This window comes from Aquarana catesbeiana, linkage group LG05 (assembly GCF_042186555.1).
Source record: "Aquarana catesbeiana isolate 2022-GZ linkage group LG05, ASM4218655v1, whole genome shotgun sequence".
Taxonomy (NCBI): Eukaryota; Metazoa; Chordata; class Amphibia; order Anura; family Ranidae; genus Aquarana; species Aquarana catesbeiana.
In genome coordinates this window covers 123,865,218-123,887,236 of record NC_133328.1, presented here as the reverse complement: position 1 = coordinate 123,887,236, position 22,019 = coordinate 123,865,218, and the positions used below count along the sequence as shown (strand labels likewise).

The 22,019-nt window shown below is 41.4% G+C and overlaps 1 protein-coding gene across 1 annotated transcript in view; it reads right to left on the bottom strand.

Moving 5' to 3' along the window:
• LOC141144451 (3-hydroxyisobutyrate dehydrogenase, mitochondrial) overlaps window positions 1-22,019 on the bottom strand; it is a 47,659-nt gene that overhangs the window by 24,552 nt on the left and 1,088 nt on the right. Inside the window, exon 2 of the mRNA XM_073630155.1 lies at window positions 17,405-17,481. Within this exon, the coding sequence (XP_073486256.1) occupies window positions 17,405-17,481 (77 nt within the window). The remainder of the gene's footprint in view (window positions 1-17,404; window positions 17,482-22,019) is intronic.

Below are 22,019 nucleotides of genomic sequence, written 5' to 3'. Positions count from 1 at the left end.
AGATTTTGGTCGCATCTGACCACAACACTTTCACTCAGTTCTCTTCTGAATCATCAGATGTTCATTAGTAAACGTACAGACGGGCCTGTACATGTGCTTTCTTGAGCAGGGGGACTTTGCGGGCGCTGCAGGATTTCAGTTCTTCGTGGCGTAGTACGTTACCAATTGTTTTCTTGGTGACTATGGTCCCAGCTGCCTGGAGATTGACAAGATTCTCCCGTGTAGTTCTGGGCTGAATCCTCACTGTTCTCACCTCATGGAGTTTCAATGATCATGAGATGTTGCATGGAGCCCCAGACGGAGGGAGATTGACAGTTATTTTGTGTTTTTTTCCCATTTGCGAATAATCGCACCAACTGTTGTTGCCCTCTCACCAAGCTGCTTGGCGATGGTCTTGTAGCCCATTCCAGCCTTGTGTAAGTCTACAATCTTGTCCCCGACATCCTTGGACAGCTTAATTATAAAAGAGGGGCATTGAGGCCATTGTATGGTCCTCAGGGACTTTTTACGGTGCTTGAATCAAATGATATATCCAACATATCATAAAATCATATTTTATTAAACAATCTTATAAAAGGGAACAGACATAATAAAGGACAATGTACAAAACAGAAAAAAGGGGGGGAGGAATAACCCTTTGATGCATAAGTTAATACCACTTTCTCAACATGTTTCGCTTGCATAAGCTTCTTCAGGAGATATATTTGTGATATTAGGGTCAACTATAAAAAATAGAAAGAATATTTGTAAACAATACATATATATGTCTGCTAATACCTCATACAGTCATAATATTAAAGTATAAACAATATACAAAATAAATCTGGTAAATGAATCTGCATATGTGTAAACATTATATATTGAAGCATAAAAAAAAAAAAAAAAAAAAGGTATTTTATGCATTATCATTCAGCTCAAAAGAGCTTACCTGTAGAGAAAAATCTACAAATCACATGAAAATTTGTGTAATGGCGAAATGCTTCCTCCTCGGTTCTCCCCTCACTTGGGAGGCATGCAGAGGGAGATAAAAGCCTTTAAGCATAAGCTCTTCTTAGAAGAGAGAGAAAATGAAAAGTAGTAAGTCTAGGTAGTTAGAGTAATTTTCAATAATATTATATATAAATGTAAAATAATTTCAATCCAGAAATACCTCAATAGAATCAATTCAAGATGAAAAGAAGGCTACATCCAGAAGATGGTAGATTGCAAAATTGCTGACAGATGTAAAAGATGGTTCTAATATTGCAGTGGAGTAGCAAACACAGAGGGGGGCAGTATACGTCCATACACAGCTGATGGATAAGCTGGACCTGGAGGTATTGCTGCAAACTACCACAGAGAACCTATAAAATATATATAAAGACATATTGGAAAAATGTCTGAGTATCATCAATATTAGGGGTGCATAATTAATGTAGAAAACAAATCAGCCTAGACTTACTGTGATGATCAAAGTTCTTATTAAAATAGAGTGGCCCATCGGGGAGATCCCTCTGCCCCGTATATCAGACAGGAACTGACAGAAATTTGGCGGGGGATGAAGCCCCGCTTTTAAAACCCTCCAGCGTGACGACGTCTGACTCATCGTCACGCTGCGGACACAAGAAAGACGACTGCGCATGCGCACACCTCCGACTTCCGTACATCGGACAGCGTGAGTGACGTCAAATACTGGCAAATGGGCTCGCGGCCATCTTTAAGAATCCTCCGTTCTGAGTATGGTAGTAAGAAGGCTCGCAAGGCTCAAAAAAGAAGAGCAACAATAAAATTGAATTGTACTAGGTGAATGCGATAGAGTTAATTTAAGTCAAAGATCATTGAGATAACATGGCTAAAAAGTAGCCATATTAGGGGATTGTTCATTAATGGTCTAAGAATTGAAAAAGCCCAAAGATAAACTATCATTGATTAAATAAAATAATGAATACCATGTGCATGAATGATTCGGAGAAAAAAAAAAAAAAAAAAAAAAAAAAAAAAGGGGGGGGGCCGCAGCGCAAGGCATCTAAAAAACAGGCAACCGAGCAACCAAGACATTGATTAAGAAGTGATTGACCAGGTGCCCGGGGTGTCCGTACATGCCAAATAGTGTAGAGGGAGAAAATCAAAGAGGAAGCATAAGTTCATATCACATTTTTAATCAATAAAAAATTAATAATTGAAATAATTAAGCCGTGAATTGATTTAAATATTTTATAATGCATAATACCAAAAAAAAAAAAAAAAATTTTTTTTGTCAAAAGGAATAAATTATAAAAAAGGTTTGTAACTCAAAGTATCATTTAGGCCTGGATGTTTTAGAGCATTGAGGGTAACAATCCATTTGGTTTCACGTTGTAGCAGGATTTTATCATAATTGCCCCCTCTTTCGTTTGGGGGGACATGTTCCAAAGCATAAAAGTGCATCAACTGATCATTAAATTGATGATGGAGGCCCATATGTCGACTTATAGGGGTCTCCATCCTCTTTTTACACACTAAGGATACATGGTCTCTAATCCTATGGAAAAAGGGGCGTTTGGTTTTGCCCACATAGTATGCGTTGCATTCGCATATCATTATATAGACTATACCTATGGACTGACACGTAGCTAAGAACTTAGGGTTGTATAACTGACCATTAGGAAGAATAATATTGCGGGATGCATAGATGTATCTGCAAAAATCACATTTGTGGCAGGGTCTAGTGCCTTTGTTTTTGATCTGCGTTATAGATGGTGGAACATAGTGACTGTGAACTAGATGGTCTTTAATTGACCGGGATCTGCGAAAAGTGATCTCAGGGTACTCTTTGAGGTGTTTGGACACCCTCGGATCTCCCATCAACAAATACCAGTGTTTTTGCAGCAACTCCCGCATTTGTCGATGCTGACCAGAAAAGGTAGTGATCATTCTAAGGCCTGAGGTCAGTTTTGATTTTGTGGGCCTATAGATTAGTTGGTTGCGTTGGTTTCTTTTCGCTCTAAGATAGGCTCTTTTTAAACATTTGTTGCTATATCCCCTTGCTCTAAGACGTTCCCTCAGTGCCCTGGCCTCGGATTCAAAGTGACTGTTCTCGCTGCAATTTCTCCTTAGTCTTAAATACTGTCCATAGGGGACATTATCTATGAGTGGTTGCGGATGAGAGCTGGCAGCATGCAGGAGTGAATTTCCTGCTGATGCCTTTCGGAAAAGAGTAGTTCCAATCGATCTGTCTGGATTAATGAAAAGAGTAACATCCAAGAATGTTAAGGTCGTTTGACTTGCTTCCATAGTAAAAGTTAAATTATAAGGATTGGTCTTTAAGCTCTCAAAAAAAGACGAAAGCTCCTCTCTACTTCCTGTCCAGATTAGGAAAACATCATCAATATATCGTTTCCATATTGATATGTTTTTCGTCAAATTTTCCAAATCTTCCCTGAAGAGAAGGTTCTGCTCCCACTCCCCCAGGTACAGGTTCGCATAGGTGGGGGCGCATCTGGTCCCCATAGCGACTCCCTGCACCTGAAGGTAGTGGGAGCGAGCAAACAAAAAAATGTTATTCATGAGGATAAACCTCAGAAGATCCAAAATAAAGCACCTGTATGCCTTAGGTACATCTCCATCACGAGAAATGAAGCCCTCTACAACTGCCACCCCCAAATCATGGGGGATGGAGTTGTAGAGGGCCTCCACATCCAGGGCCACAAGCCACGCTCCCTCCGGGATGGTCAGCCCATCTAAAACCCTCAATAATTCACTGGTATCTTGTAAGTAGGATGTCAATCCCTCGACATGGGCCAGACTCTTGAGCAGGATGGGTCTCTTGATTATGGGCCTAGTATTTCCTATCCGGTTGTCCCCTATATCCCCAAGGAATACAAACCCAAATCTAGAACTTTCCCCACACCACAAGGTAATCCCAATGTGTGGGCTTTTGTCCATCAAGTCACCGAAGATATCGGTAGGACTAAATGGAAGGGCATAAAACAATCAAATCTTACTAGCCAACAAAAACAGGCTTTAAAGTCACTGCAGTTGGACTCCCGTCTGGTGGTTAAACCATCAGATAAAGGAGGCAATTTAGTAGTGATGACAACCGAACAATATGAATTAATGATTTTGCGTCTCTTACAAAATCGAGACTGGTATAGGAAAGTCTCAGAGACGCATGTTACCAACATGATTCTCTGTTATAGAAAGTTGATTGGCACTGCATACAATAAGGCCCTAATTACCAAATCTACATGGGAGTTCCTCAATGTGCCTTGCCCTCGGATTCCTACATTGTATGCCCTCCCCAAAGTTCACAAGGATTTAAACAACCCCCCCGGCAGACCGATCGTGTCCGGAAACGGGTCCCTTACGGAAAATGCTAGTCAACTAATAGATGAATTTCTCAGACCACATGTCGAGGGATTGACATCCTACTTACAAGATACCAGCGAATTATTGAGGGTTTTAGATGGGCTGACCATCCCGGAGGGAGCGTGGCTTGTGGCCCTGGATGTGGAGGCCCTCTACAACTCCATCCCCCATGATTTGGGGGTGGCAGTTGTAGAGGGCTTCATTTCTCGTGATGGAGATGTACCTAAGGCATACAGGTGCTTTATTTTGGATCTTCTGAGGTTTATCCTCATGAATAACATTTTTTTGTTTGCTCGCTCCCACTACCTTCAGGTGCAGGGAGTCGCTATGGGGACCAGATGCGCCCCCACCTATGCGAACCTGTACCTGGGGGAGTGGGAGCAGAACCTTCTCTTCAGGGAAGATTTGGAAAATTTGACGAAAAACATATCAATATGGAAACGATATATTGATGATGTTTTCCTAATCTGGACAGGAAGTAGAGAGGAGCTTTCGTCTTTTTTTGAGAGCTTAAAGACCAATCCTTATAATTTAACTTTTACTATGGAAGCAAGTCAAACGACCTTAACATTCTTGGATGTTACTCTTTTCATTAATCCAGACAGATCGATTGGAACTACTCTTTTCCGAAAGGCATCAGCAGGAAATTCACTCCTGCATGCTGCCAGCTCTCATCCGCAACCACTCATAGATAATGTCCCCTATGGACAGTATTTAAGACTAAGGAGAAATTGCAGCGAGAACAGTCACTTTGAATCCGAGGCCAGGGCACTGAGAGAACGTCTTAGAGCAAGGGGATATAGCAACAAATGTTTAAAAAGAGCCTATCTTAGAGCGAAAAGAAACCAACCAACTAATCTATAGGCCCACAAAATCAAAACCGACCTCAGGCCTTAGAATGATCACTACCTTTTCTGGTCAGCATCGACAAATGCGGGAGTTGCTGCAAAAACACTGGTATTTGTTGATGGGAGATCCGAGGGTGTCCAAACACCTCAAAGAGTACCCTGAGATCACTTTTCGCAGATCCCGGTCAATTAAAGACCATCTAGTTCACAGTCACTATGTTCCACCATCTATAACGCAGATCAAAAACAAAGGCACTAGACCCTGCCACAAATGTGATTTTTGCAGATACATCTATGCATCCCGCAATATTATTCTTCCTAATGGTCAGTTATACAACCCTAAGTTCTTAGCTACGTGTCAGTCCATAGGTATAGTCTATATAATGATATGCGAATGCAACGCATACTATGTGGGCAAAACCAAACGCCCCTTTTTCCATAGGATTAGAGACCATGTATCCTTAGTGTGTAAAAAGAGGATGGAGACCCCTATAAGTCGACATATGGGCCTCCATCATCAATTTAATGATCAGTTGATGCACTTTTATGCTTTGGAACATGTCCCCCCAAACGAAAGAGGGGGCAATTATGATAAAATGCTGCTACAACGTGAAACCAAATGGATTGTTACCCTCAATGCTCTAAAACATCCAGGCCTAAATGATACTTTGAGTTACAAACCTTTTTTATAATTTATTCCTTTTGACAAAAAAATTTTTTTTTTTTTTTTTTTTTTGGTATTATGCATTATAAAATATTTAAATCAATTCACGGCTTAATTATTTCAATTATTAATTTTTTATTGATTAAAAATGTGATATGAACTTATGCTTCCTCTTTGATTTTCTCCCTCTACACTATTTGGCATGTACGGACACCCCGGGCACCTGGTCAATCACTTCTTAATCAATGTCTTGGTTGCTCGGTTGCCTGTTTTTTAGATGCCTTGCGCTGCGGCCCCCCCCCCCCCCTTTTTTTTTTTTTTTTTTTTTTCTCCGAATCATTCATGCACATGGTATTCATTATTTTATTTAATCAATGATAGTTTATCTTTGGGCTTTTTCAATTCTTAGACCATTAATGAACAATCCCCTAATATGGCTACTTTTTAGCCATGTTATCTCAATGATCTTTGACTTAAATTAACTCTATCGCATTCACCTAGTACAATTCAATTTTATTGTTGCTCTTCTTTTTTGAGCCTTGCGAGCCTTCTTACTACCATACTCAGAACGGAGGATTCTTAAAGATGGCCGCGAGCCCATTTGCCAGTATTTGACGTCACTCACGCTGTCCGATGTACGGAAGTCGGAGGTGTGCGCATGCGTCTTTCTTGTGTCCGCAGCGTGACGATGAGTCAGACGTCGTCACGCTGGAGGGTTTTAAAAGCGGGGCTTCATCCCCCGCCAAATTTCTGTCAGTTCCTGTCTGATATACGGGGCAGAGGGATCTCCCGGATGGGCCACTCTATTTTAATAAGAACTTTGATCATCACAGTAAGTCTAGGCTGATTTGTTTTCTACATTAATTATGCACCCCTAATATTGATGATACTCAGAGACATTTTTCCAATATGTCTTTATATATATTTTATAGGTTCTCTGTGGTAGTTTGCAGCAATACCTCCAGGTCCAGCTTATCCATCAGCTGTGTATGGACGTATACTGCCCCCCTCTGTGTTTGCTACTCCACTGCAATATTAGAACCATCTTTTACATCTGTCAGCAATTTTGCAATCTACCATCTTCTGGATGTAGCCTTCTTTTCATCTTGAATTGATTCTATTGAGGTATTTCTGGATTGAAATTATTTTACATTTATATATAATATTATTGAAAATTACTCTAACTACCTAGACTTACTTCTTTTCATTTTCTCTCTCTTCTAAGAAGAGCTTATGCTTAAAGACTTTTATCTCCCTCTGCATGCCTCCCAAGTGAGGGGAGAACCGAGGAGGAAGCATTTCGCCATTACACAAATTTTCATGTGATTTGTAGATTTTTCTCTACAGGTAAGCTCTTTTGAGCTGAATGATGATAATGCATAAAATACCTTTTTTTTTTTTTTTTTTTATGCTTCAATATATAATGTTTACACATATGCAGATTCATTTACCAGATTTATTTTGTATATTGTTTATACTTTAATATTATGACTGTATGAGGTATTAGCAGACATATATATGTATTGTTTACAAATATTCTATTTTTTATAGTTGACCCTAATATCACAAATATATCTCCTGAAGAAGCTTATGCAAGCGAAACATGTTGAGAAAGTGGTATTAACTTATGCATCAAAGGGTTATTCCTCCCCCCCTTTTTTCTGTTTTGTACATTGTCCTTTATTATGTCTGTTCCCTTTTATAAGATTGTTTAATAAAATATGATTTTATGATATGTTGGATATATCATTTGATTCAAGCACCGTAAAAAGTCCCTGAGGACCATACAATGGCCTCAATGCCCCTCTTTTATAATTAAAGTGATTATTTGGGATGTGGTGCTATTGAATTTTCCTCTCTTTCCGCAATCTTTCATTATCCTTGGACAGCTGTTTGGTCTGGACCATGGTGGAAAGATTGGAATCTGATCGATTGATTGCCTCTGTGGATAGGGGTCTTTTATACAGGTAACAAGCTTAGATTAGGAGCACTCCCTTTAAGAGAGTGCTCCTAATCTCAGCTCCTTACCTGTATAGAAGACACCTGGGAGCCAGAAATCTTGCTGATTGATAGATCAAATACTTATTTCATTCATTAAAATGCAAATCAAATTATTAATTTTTTAAAATGCTTTTTTGGATATTTTTGCTGTTATTCTGTCTCTCACTGTTAAAATAAACCCACCAATAAAATTATAGACGGATCATTTCATTGTCAGTGGGCAAACGTACAAACAAACTGGGTAGATGGTCAAACGCTTTTTTCCCTCATTGTACACCAAACTTTCAGATTTTTTTTATTGTGCAGTTTTTGTGTTCATAGATCAGTTACTTATACAGAAGTGTATTACGAATCTCCACTAGCCAGTGTTGTAAGAGATTACCCCAGCTTGGATCCTGACTTTAGCTATCAGCAGTAAACAATACTTCATACAAAAAGGTGTGCAGACAAATATTTGATCCTAAAGACTCATGGAGGACCCAACATGCATAGCTGAGGGTCTAGTTAGCTGTAATTAATTTTGAATGACCTCCGAAGTATCTCAAACTGATGTTAAAGACACTGCATTGGCAGCCAAAGCCCACTGACAGAGGCCCTTCTGGTGTTAATAGTCTTTTACTCCTCTAGAAATATTTGCTGTAAGATAGCATAATACCCTCTTTTGTAATGTGGCTTCTTACTAGTATTATATGGCACACTATTAATATGAACTCACTGGTAAAATGCTACAGACTTTGCCCATGGAAGGAAAAAAAGTTTCTTTGCAAGTTTATCAGGAGAACAGAAGCATGTTTAAGACATTCAATTAAGTCTTAAAGTAGAACTATAGGGAGAACTTTTTTTTTCTCTTTGGATGGAGCAATAGAGGGTTATAATCCCTGTCAGATTTTGTTTTTGCCATCTGTGTCTCTCTGGTTTTAAACTATAAAACAGCATCTAGTTGTCTTCTCTTATATGCATCGAGGATATACTTTCAGAACGGGTCAGGAACCTGCAAGGTCCACATTACACAGAGCCCAAGGGTGGTTCAACTGCATGTATTGACCAAACTTGATTGTGCGGTCACATGCCCTGAGGTGAGGGTAAATACAAAGGGGGGAGCACAACAGTGTTGGCACTTGTTAAGTTTGAAGCACCATCACATGGACATTAAATATTGAGCACGTGGGACATTACCATTGTTTACTAGTTCATATTGTTTGTATCATTAGCACTTTATTGCATGTATGTCACATGTTATGATTACCATAATTGATTACACAAAAGATATATTGATCGGTTTATTTGCACATTAGCACTTTATTTGCATATTTGCTACATGTATCTTTGTAACACGTATTTGCACATTACGCTATTGGATAATTTTAATGTTTATTATTATTTAGCGCAACACCCTGATTTAATTGATTTGGATGTATGCTTTGGGTTGCTGTCATGCTGAAAGATGAAATTCCTCATGTTCAGCTTTCTAGCAGAAGCCTGAAGGTTTTGTGCCAATATTGACTGGTATTTGGAACTGTTCATAATTGCCTCTACCTTAACTAAGGTCCCTGTTCCAGTTGAAAAAAAAACCAGCCCCAAAGCATGATGCTGCCACCACCATGCTTCACTGTGGGTGTGGTGTTCTTTTGGTGGTGTGCATTGTTGTTTTTGCACCAAAATATCTTTTGGAATCATGGCCAAAAAGTTCAACCTTGGTTTCATCGGACCATAAAACATTTTCTCACATGCTTTTGGAAGACTTCAGATGTGTTTTTGAAAAATGTAGCCGGGCTTGGATGTTTTTCATCCGAAGAAAAGGCTTCCGTCTTGCCACTCTACCCCATAGCCCAGACATATGAAGAATACGGAAAATTGTTGTCACGTGTACCACACAGGCAGTACTTGCCAGATATTCCTGCTGCTCCTTTAACCCCTTTGCTGCCAGGCCCTGTGCTCCATTTTGTACACTCAGATGGCCAGACCATTTTTGCAATTTTTCCTTTGCTTTTTTTTTCACTTATAGCTTTCAGAACTTGTGAAAGACCCCCCAAACCATATATTTTCTGAAAGCATATGATTAGTAGAATAAAAAGGTGCTACTGATTTTTTAGACCCCGCTGTATTTGCGCAAATGTTTATCAATCCAATATATTAACAAAAAATACACTAAAACCTTTATTAGCAGATAAAAACAGCAAATTTTACAAAATTCCTACTAAATATTAAAGCTTAACCTGTATAGAGTTAATAAATAACAAAAATTTTTACATTGCGCCCTTTTAAAAAATGGTGAAAATCTAACGTACGCAAAAATGTAAATATCCAAATCTCTCTAAAAATCTGAAGGTTTTCATTTTTCCCTTACAGCTTTCAGAATTTGTGAAAGACCCCCAAAACCATATATTTCCTGAAAGCATATGACCTCTAGAATAAAAAGAAAGTGTTACTGATTTTTAGACCCTGCGGTATTTGCGCAAATGTTTATCAAACCAAAATATTCTCAAAAAATACACTAAAAGCATTAGCAGATAAAAACAGCTAATTTTACAAAATTCCTGCTAAATCCCTACGAACTATAAAAGCTTAATCTGCACGGAGTTGATAAATAACAAACATTTGAACATTTTAAATTGCGCCTTTTTGAAAAATGGTGAAAATCAAAACGTACCCAAAAATTTCTCAAAATCTGGAGGTTTTCATTTTTCACTTACAGCTTTCAAGATTTGAAAAGACCCCTCAAACTAAACATTTTCTAAAAGCACATGACCTGAAAAAAAAAAAAAAAAAAAAAGTGCTACCGATTTTTTTAGGCCCCGCAATAATTGTCCAAATGTTTATCATATCGCTATTTTTTACAAAAACACACTAAAATCATTAATATTGCACATAAACACAAGGTAACTTACAAAATTCCTGCTAAATTAGTACTAAAGAATCATCATTCACATGTGGCATACTAAAGTGTACGCCCATGGGGAGCCATGTTTACCCGCACAGGGATGCACAGGTGTTCGGTGCATCCCCGTACAAGCAATCCCATTTATGTCAATTGGAATGCAATGGCTGCACAGGCATAGCTGTTGTTCCCAATCTGACATCCATGTGGGTACATGACCCCGAACGCAGGCAGTGTAAGCTCAGGGACATGCATGCGGACCTACATGGATGTAAAATTGGGAGCAATGGCTCTGTTCGTGCAAGTGCTACATCCCAAATGACATCAATGGGATTGCCTGCACAGAGATGCACAGAAAACCTGTGCATCCCTGTAAAGGAATGTTGCGAATGCCCTGTGTGAACAAGGCCTTAGGCACCTTTCACACAAGCAGACCGATCGGGTCTGCCTGTCTGTTTTGTCCAATCGGACCACCCATTGCTCTCTATGGAGAGGCTGATGTAAACGGACATGTGTCCGTTTATACCCACCTGCATCCGATCCAGTCTGCTAAAAACAGACGGATGGGGATTCCATTCCCCATCCATCTAGTAGATCAGATTGGATGGTATCTGATGGAACTAGACAGGCGGTCTGTTTCCATCCGACCGTCCCATAGAGAATAGCAAGCTGTGTCCGTGTCTGCTATGCATCAGCGGAGTGGACACGGACCTGTCATCCGCCTGCTCAGCAGGGATCAGCAGACAGATCCCCCGCTGAGCAGGCGGATCTGCTTGACAGAGCCATTTCACATGGAGCAGAATCTTACCAGGAGCGGCCGGTCCATTAGGGGCACTGCCCCCAGCAGGACATTTGTACGAGCGTTTTTTTTTTTTTTCAAGCCACATGATTAGCGCCTGAGACTCTAATAGGCTTGAAAAATTTTGGAGGGACGTCCAGTTCTTGGTAATGTCACTGTTGTGCCATATTTTCTATACTTGATGAGGACAGTCTTCACTGTGTTCCATGGTAGATCTAATGCCTTGGAAAGTCTACCCTTCTCCAGACTGATACCTTTTAACAATGAGATCCCTCTGATGCTTTGGAAGCTCTCTGCGGACCATGGCTTTTGCTGTAGGATGCAACTAAGACAATGTCAGGAAAGACCTACTAGAACAGCTGAACTATATTTGGGGTTCATCAGAGGCACTTTAAATGATGGCAGGTGTGTACTGACTCCTATTTAACATGAGTTTGAATGTGACTGCTTAATTTTGAACACAGCTACATCCCCAGTTATAAGAGGGTGTGCACACTTATGCAACTACATTATTTTCGCTTTTTATTTTTACTTCCCCCCTAAAAGATTTCAGTTTGTTTTTCAAATGAGTTGTACAGTTTATAGGTCATATTAAAAAGGTAGAAACATTTCTGAAATTATTTATCTTTGTCTCATTTTTTTACATAACAGAAACCTGACATTTTAACAGGGTTGTGTAGACTTTTTCAATCCACTGTACATTTATAAAATGTACATCAACCCACTTCTCCCTATCCTTTTCTAAGCTTACGGACACTAAACCCCCTCCGCCAGAGCAGTTTACCCACCTTGGTAGAACAGAAGTGGCCTGCTCAAAGCTGAGGTTGTATTTGGATCATCTATGAATGAACCCCTTTTCACTGCTGGCCATATCTGTGCAATAAGCGCTCAGATGTGCACAGTGCCATCCTTCTACCTTCTCTTGTCTAGGGAGATTGGCATGGGACCTGGAAGCTAGTGAGATCACTGGAGTATCGGTGTCTACTAAATTGATTTCCAGTTTCCAGATCCCACAGGTATGGTTAATGCATAGTTACATTGGTATGCACTCGACCAATGTAGCTATGTAAAAGAATGCCATACCTGGAATGCTTCTTTAATGTGTAGGCTTTTTAACTTACAAATCATACAGTACATTTACAAAAAAGTATTAGTCTTTCCCTGTGGTACACATTATGAAGTTAACTTTCCTTTACACAGAGGTTTCTGGTATCTGTCCAGGAAAAATAAAACCAAAGAAGTGAATATTGCCACAAGCACCAGTCAATAAGTGCACTACCCAGCTTTATATAATCACACAAAGTGCAGTACTCACACAGGACAATGCTATGCTCCAAACTGGTCTGAAGAATAAAATACAGGCCAGCTCAAAACGGAAGCCATGCTTGCATTATAAGCCCCTCTAGCTAAAACTTGTTTTTAGCTTTAAACATAGTGTAAGGCAGGGGTAGGCAACCTTTTGAGCAGTGTGCCGAAAAAATGTTTTCAAAGAAACTGAGCGTGCCGATTTTATAACAAAAAAATGTCAACTTCACACTCTCAATCAAGAAAATTTTTTTTTATAAAGTAAATGCTGTAAACTACTTCAGTAGTGAGAAATTAACATCCTGCACTCTCACGCCTCAGATCAGCCCCAATTCCTGCAACTCCACACCTCAGATCAGCCCCAATTCATGCACCGTCACACCTCAGATCACTGTCCCCTGCAAATCTGTTTCACCACCGTACCCCCTGCTCATCTGTCCCACCACTGTACCCTCTGCTCATCTGCCCCACCACTGTAACCCCCTGCTCATCTGCCCCATCACTGTACTACCCTGCACATCTGCCCCACCACTGTACTACCCTGCACATCTGCCCCACCACTGTATCTCCCTACACATCTGCTCCACCGCCGTACCCCCACACTCTACTGCCCCACCACTGTAACCCCATGCTCATGTGTTCCACTGATGTACCTCCTTTCTTCTCTGCACCCCCCTGCACCTCTGCCTCACAGCTGTAACCCCCTGCTCATCTGTCCCACCAATGTACCTCCTTTCTCCTCTGCCCCAACACTGAACCCCCCTCTGCTCAACTTTCCCACCAATGTAACCACCTTCTCATCTGGTCCAACACTGAACCCCCCCCCCTGCTCATCTGTCCCACCACTGTAACCCCCTGCTTTTCTGTACCACCACTGAACCCCCTTCTCATCCCTCCCACCACTGTACCTTCTGCACATCTGTCCCACCACTGTACCCCCTTGCTCTTCTGTCCCACCACTGTACCCTCCTTGCTCATCTGCCCCATCAATGTATCCCCTTTTCTCATCTGCCCCACCACTGTACCTCCCTGCACATCTTCTCCACCGCCGTATTCCCATGCTCTTCTCACTACTGTAACCCGCTTTCTCATCTGCCCCACCAATGTACCTCCTGCACATCTGTTTCACCTCTGTATCCCCCCCCCCTGCTCTTCTGCCCCATCTCTGTTCCTCCTGCTCTCCTACCCCACCAATACACCTCCTTTCACATCTGCCCCACTGCTCTAACCCCCCTGCTTTTCTATCCCACCACTGAACCCCCTTCTCATCTGCCCCAACACTAAACCCCCTGCTCATCTAACCCAATACTGACCCCCCCCTGCTCATCTGTCCCACTGCTGAACCACCTTCTCATGTCTTCCACCACTGTACCTCCCTGCACATCTGCCTCACCGCTGTACCCTCCTGCTCATCTGCTCCAGCGCTGTACCCTCCTCTCATCTATGATATGCAGAGTGGTGAAAGAAAGCAGAGATGAGACACATCTACCTGTCCTGGCACACTCATCCTGCTGATCCACCTCTCGCATCCAGCCCACGTGCTTGTATGTGATGTCACATGCAAGCATCTGGAATGGATGCGCAATGATGAGCTCAAGTCAGGGGCATTTTCTGAAAGCAGTGGGCCTGTGTGCAGGATCATAAGTTGGTCCCCCCCACAGCTGAGAAAGTGCAGCACTCTGCGCCACAGGAAAAGGCGGGTGCGATTTTCATTGAGCTGATTACTGGCTCTGGCTTAAAAGGGACACAGAGTGCAGGGATTCAGTAGTAAGTGACACAAAAGGTTCAGGAATAATTTCAAAGTTCCCAGAAACTCAACAGTAATTCCACTGTCACCTGATTGCGGTTTTCTCAATCACAGTGAAATCCCTTCTTTCTGAGATTGGTAGTGGCAACCGAGTCATCTTCTTCCAGATGGTGGGCGGGGCTAGTAGGATTGTGATTGGCTTTAGCAGTGGCCAATGACAGTCCTCCTCCTCCAGGAAACATGGACTGACCCCCCCAGCAGAACTGCACCCAATCTTTTCCCCATCACAAAAGCTGACGATCAAGGCTAAAGCAAAGTTAGAGAACCACACAATGTTTTCCAATTTTTACAATGTGTGGGGGCACAGTGCCTCCCCCTCAGTGCAGGTGCGGTGTGGGAAACTCTGAAATTGGAATGCATTAGTGTCTCACTAACACTTCCCTGTGCTGCTCTGCTGATGGGGAGGCTTTGTGTGCCGCTTGCGGCATCAGTGCCGGGGGTTGCCTACCCTGGTGTAAGGGTTGTTTTTTCTGCTATATGTCCCCCACCAGGGAGATTTCCCTTCCTCTACTCTTATTTAAAAAATGGATAGCAAGGAGAAGTATAATAGATAGCAATAAAACACCTGTGTTAAAATGTCATAAAAACCTTTATTATACAGTAGCTCACAAGAGTGAGTACGCCCCTCACATTTTTCTAAATATTTTATCTTTTCATGTGACAACACTGAAGAAATGAGACTTTGCTACAATGTAAAGTAGTGAGTGTACAGCTTGTATAACAGTGTAAATTTGCTGTCCCCTCAAAATAACATACAGCCATTAATGTCTAAACCGCTGACAACAAAAGTGAGTACAACCCTGAGTGAAAATGTCCAAATTGGCCCAAAGTGTCAATATTTTGTGTGGCCATCATTATTTTGCAGCACTGCCTTAACCCTCTTGGGCATGGAGTTCACCAGAGCTTCACAGGTTGCCACTGGAGTCGTCTTCCACTCCATGATGATATCACGGAGCTGGTGGATGTTAGAGACCTTGTGCTCCTCCACTTTCCATTTGAGGGTGCCCCACAGATGCTCAATAGGGTTTAGGTCTGGAGAAATGCTTAACCAGTCCATCACCTTTACGCTCAGCTTTTTTAGCAAGGCAGTGGTCATCTTGGGGGTATGTTTGGGGTCATTATGCTTGAATACTGTCCTGCGGCCCAGTCTCTGAAGGGAGGGGATCATGCTCTGCTTCAATATGTCACAGAAGATGTTGGCATTCATGGTTCCCTCAATGAACTGTAGCTCCCCAGTTCCGGCAGCACTCATGCAGCCCCAGACTAGGACACTCCCACCACCATGCTTGACCGTTGGCAAGACGCACTTGTCTTTGTGCTGCTCACCTGGTTAACGCCACAAATGCTTGACACCATCTGAACCGAATAAGTTTATCTCGGTCTCATCACACCACAGGACATGGTTCCAATAATCCATGTCCTTAGTCTGCTTGTCTTCAGCAAACTGTTGGCAGGCTTTCTTGTGCATCATCTTTAGAAGAGGCTTCCTTCTGGGACGACAGCCATGCAGACCAATTTGATGCAGCGTGCGGCACATGGTCTGAGCACTGAAAGGCTGACCCTCCCCCACCCCTTTAACCTCTGCAGCAATGCTGGCAGCACTCATACGTCTATTTCCCAAAGACAGCCTCTGGATACGACGCTGAGCACATGCACTCAACTTCTTTGGTTGACCATGGCGAGGCCTGTTCTGAGTAGAACCTGTCCTTTTAAACCGCTGTATGGTCTTGGCCACCATGCTGCAGCTCAGTTTCAGGGTCTTGGCAATCTTCTTATAGCCTAGGCCATCTTTATGTAGAGTAACAATTCTTGTTTCAGATCCTCAGAGAGTTCTTTGCCATGAGGTGCCATGTTGAACTTCCAGTGACCAGTATGAGAGAGTGAGAGCAATAACACCCAAATTTAACACACCTGCTCCCCATTTACACTTGAGACCTTGTAACACTCATGAGTCACATGACATCGGGAGGGAAAATGGCTAATTGGGCCTGGGTCAAACGATGGTACCCTACCATGTTATTGCAATTCTAAAAGTTATTGTCAATACTTTAAATTTTAAGCTGATCTGACAAAGTTCTTGTTAATGATATTTCTTGTAGGAGGACAATGCTCTGTCCCCGTCTCCCAGCTGTGCTCCTGCATGGTCACGGTCACATTCTCTTCCAGTGAAAACTAAAAATCCTGCATTTTTTTCACTCCAAAAGATTCTGAATGAACTCTATGCTATACATATTTATTGGTTTCAAGCAAAACAGGAATTCCTTGCATATATTGCAGTACATGTTCAAGTTGGCTAACTGCTTCAAAGTAATCACGCGTACACACACGGTGCGTGTTTAGATATTTTATAATATATATATATATATATATATATATATATATATATATATATATATATACATACACACACATATACACACACACACACACATTTTGGATTTGAGAACAGGCATATCACCATTTCTATTGCATTTTTTACTCCCACTGACCCAATCATGGGGCATGGTTTACTCCCACTAATAAGGAGGCATTTTCCCACTGGCCCCAAGTCTGGATACCCTAAGGTCTGAAGGACAGATAACTGGCCCCGTGTTTAAAAAGTTTGAAAACCCCTTTTTTAAAGAAATCTAAAACATCAGAATAGGATATGAAACCATCAAACAAATGCATTTGAAATTGCAATCTTTGTACACAACTCAGTGCCCTTGCATAGTTATATACATTTTATTTATTTATTTCAGATACCTAAAAAAACTCAAATTCATATAGAACCTACCTTATTCCAAGGTTCATGGTCTCTGCCGTGCCAATCATGCCAATAGCTAATAGCATGTTGTTGCAAATTTTTGCTGCCTGCAAATAAGCAAATACATATGAGAAACTGAAAGTTAAGTGGTTATGTATTTGCCTAACTTAAAATATAAGCAAACCTTCCTGGATATTTGTGCACTCACTTTCTCAACAATTATAGTGCATTAACCAAAGTAAGTTTTTCATTTCTCGTTGATCAGCCAAAGTCACAGATGTCTAGTCTAAAACCAAGACAATGGTCTGGGCTGGATAATGTCAACATTTACATGCTGACAGCATGAATACAAGCTGATTGACTACCAGCTAGAGCTGCTTTTGAGGTGTCCACAGAGGATGGGGCGTTGATTGAGACAGGAGGGGGAGATTTGTAGTTGACCGCCAAAAAAAAAAAATTAGTTCTAAGACTTAAACTTAATAGTTTCACCATTACAGAATTGGTATACAGTGTTGACATTCTACTCAATTATAAAAACCTTTCTGGTTATTCTAGATAAAGCCTAATGATCAATTTAAGGCAGACTGCCCAATCTTCTCTACTATATAAAAATGCCAGTATTACTGGCAGCAGTTTCTATAGCCAAATAAACACATAATTTTTTTTTGCTTTCCTTGTTTCTACATTGCCACACACCAACACTCCTTCACCTGCTAAAATCTCACCCTGCCATTTTGACTAGTAGGTGTAATTGGTGGCTGGTTTCTTCACATTTTTGCTGCCGGCCCAACAATGCTGCCAGAGTCAAATTTTGTGCATGTACTGTACGAGATCATACACTGTTCCTTAGAGTGACATTACATGTCATCAGTTTACAGACAAGATCTCCGTGGAAGACACCATTGACAGTATCCACAGGTGGTAACTGAGACCTTGGCTACATTACCAGTGCCTCAATATATCAGAAGTGGGCTTAAAGTAAATGTAACAGTAAATCTTTAAATTTACGTACAGTGCCTTAAAAAAAAAACCTTGAAATTTTCCACATTTTGTCATGTTACAACCAAAAATGTAAATGTGATTTATTGGTATTTTATGTACTAGACGTACAAAGTGGCCCATAATTGTGAAGTGGAAGGAAAATGATAAAATGTTTTTTCAAATTCTTTACAAATAAATATGTGAAAAGTGTGGCGTGCATTTGTATTCAGCCCCCCTGAACCAATACTTTGTAGAACCACCTTTTGCTGCAATTACAGCTGCAAGTCTTTTTGGGGATGTCTCTACCAGCTTTGTACATCTAGAGAGTGACATTTTTGCTCATTCTTCTTTGCAAAATAACTCAAGCTCTGTCAGATTGGATGGAGCGCGTCTGAACAGCAATTTTCAAATCTTGTCACAGATTCTCACTTGGATTTAGGTTTGGACTTTGACTGGGCCATTCTAACACATGAATAAGCTTAGATCTAAACCATGTATGTTTAGGGTCTTGTAATGCTGGAAGGTGAACCTCTATCCCAATCTCAATTTTTTACAGACTAACAGGTTTTCTTCTAAGATTGCCCTGTATTTGGCTCTATCCATCTTCCCAGCAACTCTGACCAGCTTTACTGTCCCTTCAAAAGAAAAGCATCCCCACAACATGATGCTGCCATCACCATGTTTCGCAGTGAGCATGGCGTGTTCAGGGTGGTGATGTGCAGCGTTAGTTTTCCGCCACACATAGCATTTTGCTTTTAGGCCAGAAAGTAAAATTTTGTTCTCATCTGACCAGAGCACCTTTTTCCACATGTTTGCAGTGTCCTCCACATGGCTTCTCGCAAAACTGCAAATAGGACTTCTTATGGCTTTCTTTCAACAATGGCTTTCTTCCTGCCACTCTTTCATAAAGGCCAGATTTGTGGAGTACACGACTAATAGTTGTCCTGTGGACAGATTCTCCCACCTGAGCTGTGGATCTCTGCAGCTCCTCCAGAGTTACCATGGGCCTCTTGGCTGCTTCTCTGATAAACGCTCTCCTTGCCCGGCCTGTCAGTTTAGGTGGACGGCCATGTCTTGGTAATTTTGCAGTTGTGAACTCTTTCCATTTTAGCATGATGGAATGAACAGTGCTCTGTGAGATGTTCAAAGCTTGGGATATTTTTTTAGAATCTAACCCCGCTTTAAACTTCTCCACAACTTTATCCCTGACCGGTCTGGTGTGTTCTTTGACCTTCATGATGCGGTTTGTTCACTAAGGTTCTCTAACAAACCTCTGAGGGCTTCACTGAACAGCTGTATTTATACCGAGATTAAATTACACACAGGTGGACTCTATTTACTAATTAGGGGACTTCTAAAGGCAATTGGTTCCACTAGATTTTAGTTAGGGGTATCAGAGCAAAGGCGGCTGAGCACAAATGCATGCCATACTTTTCAGATATTTGTAAAAACATTTATCATTTTCCTTCCCCTTCACAATTATGTGCCACTTTGTGATGGTCCATCACATAAAAATACATTTACGGTTGTAACATAACAAAATGTGGAAAATTCCAAGGGGTATACATACTTTTTCAAGGCACTGTAATGAACTAAAGAGGTTTTGAGATCAGCATGCAGATCTGTATGCACCAAGTATTTTTAGGGTGGGGGGAAAGGTTTGCTTTATTATGCCTTGTGTAAAATAGTAATTAATACTCATAAGCAAGTCTAAACAAATCCTACCAAATGCTATGAACAAGCAACAATGCATGTTAGATCTGACATATGTAGTTTTCTCTTTCCCACATCAGCCGTATATACAGCTCTCGAGTCCACCCATTAGCCATTACAGGTATCGTAGGGGGTATGGTGTTTATTGGTTAGTTATACTCTTTAAAGCAGGGGTGTCCAACCCCAAGCCCAAGACGGCTATGAATGCGGCCCAATACAAAATGGTAAACTTACAAAAAATTCCAGAAAAACCAACAATTTTAAGTATGCATTTACACTTCGTGAACACATGCGATCGAAGAAGAATTTGACAGTGTTTCTTTACTGGAGTAGAAGTCTTATTTTCCCCAAGAAAAAAATCTCACTCTCCACAATCACGCCTTATTCACTCTCCACAATCACGCATTATATGTCATCAGTCTGTGGCAGCAACTATAATTGTAAGCAACCATTTTCAAGGATGAAGCACATGAAGGGCAAAATTAGAACCAAAAATATCGGATGAGCACCTTGAGAATTGGTTCTACATCCATCGAACCAGATAAGGAAGCATTAGTTTATCAAAAACAGTGTAAAATGCCACACTGGTTTTACCTTGCCCTCTTTTACTTTTATATTAAAAAAAAAAACAAAAAAAAAACCTCCAATAGATACATTATCTATATCCGTGACCGTTCACTTGATCTGCCTGTCTTTTTCTGCTCATCGGCTATCCTTATTGTTAGTGCATTTTATGTGCGGCCCAAGAAAATTCCTCTTCTTCCAATGGTCAAAAGTTTGGACACCCCTGCTTTACAGCATTCAAGCATACCTGTATTGCAGAGCAAGAAAAAGACTCCAAGGTCAGCAGGATGCCCATCCCGCAAGTGTCCCTAGGCCTGAGCAACAGGATCCCAGGTTGGTGAAACAACTGCTAGTGGTATATAGTGTGAGAATTACTACTATGCCTTACAACAATTGGGCATACCATTAATCACAAAGTTCTTATGCAGGCTTACTGGTTTGCCTACACCGTGTCATCTAATGCATGGTCAACATCCTGTCACACGACATAGAATGTAGGGGAAGTGAGAAGGCGGCGCTATAAGTATATTACAGTTATGCCTAGATGCTGTAAAAGCATGGTGATAAATCATGTACAAAAATGTATACTATTGGCTGTGTTGCTGGCCTGGCACCCTAATGACCAGACTTAGGGACCACTACGGGGGAAAAGCCTGATTACCTATAAGCTTTTTTCAGCCCTGCATTAAAGTGGTTGTAAACCCTTTACAACCACTTTAAACTAGAGGCAAGCCTATAATTAGGCTTGCCTGTAGCTGCACTGGATATCTCCTAAATCTACATGGTTTAGGAGATATCCCTGTATTTGCATGTGCTGACGTCATGCGGCACATGCGCACTTAAGCCAACTGAAGCAATGGCATGTACGTGACATAGGTAGTGACATCGCAGCTCCGGCCAATCACAGCACCGGAGCCGTGATACCCAGAAGCAAGCCCCGGGCGACATGTCGGCGGCCTGAGTGGGAGACGAGGATGGCTGCGAGGGATTTGTTCTCGGGTAATTCATAATGAGCTAGTATGCTATGCATACTAGCTCATTATGCCTTTATCTTGCAGGGTGTGTTTTTAGTTTTTTTTTTTTTTTTTTTTGCAGGAGGGTTTACTTCCACTTTAAGGCTTGGCAAAGAGTGATCGGTAAAACTGTGCAGCAGGCACACATGCAGTATACTCAGGCTCTTTATGCAAGTTGTGTGCAGGCTTAGACAGCAAAGCTGATGAGGACCAGAATGACAAAGCAACTTTGTCATTAATAAGCAGGGGGCATAAGAGTATATGAGAGTATTGACCACGTCCCATCCCGCCCATTATCATATGACGTCCGCAGGAGGGATCTCCCATCCTGGGAGGGCGTTATATGACGTCCTGGGCTTTCTGGCCGTCTAGGG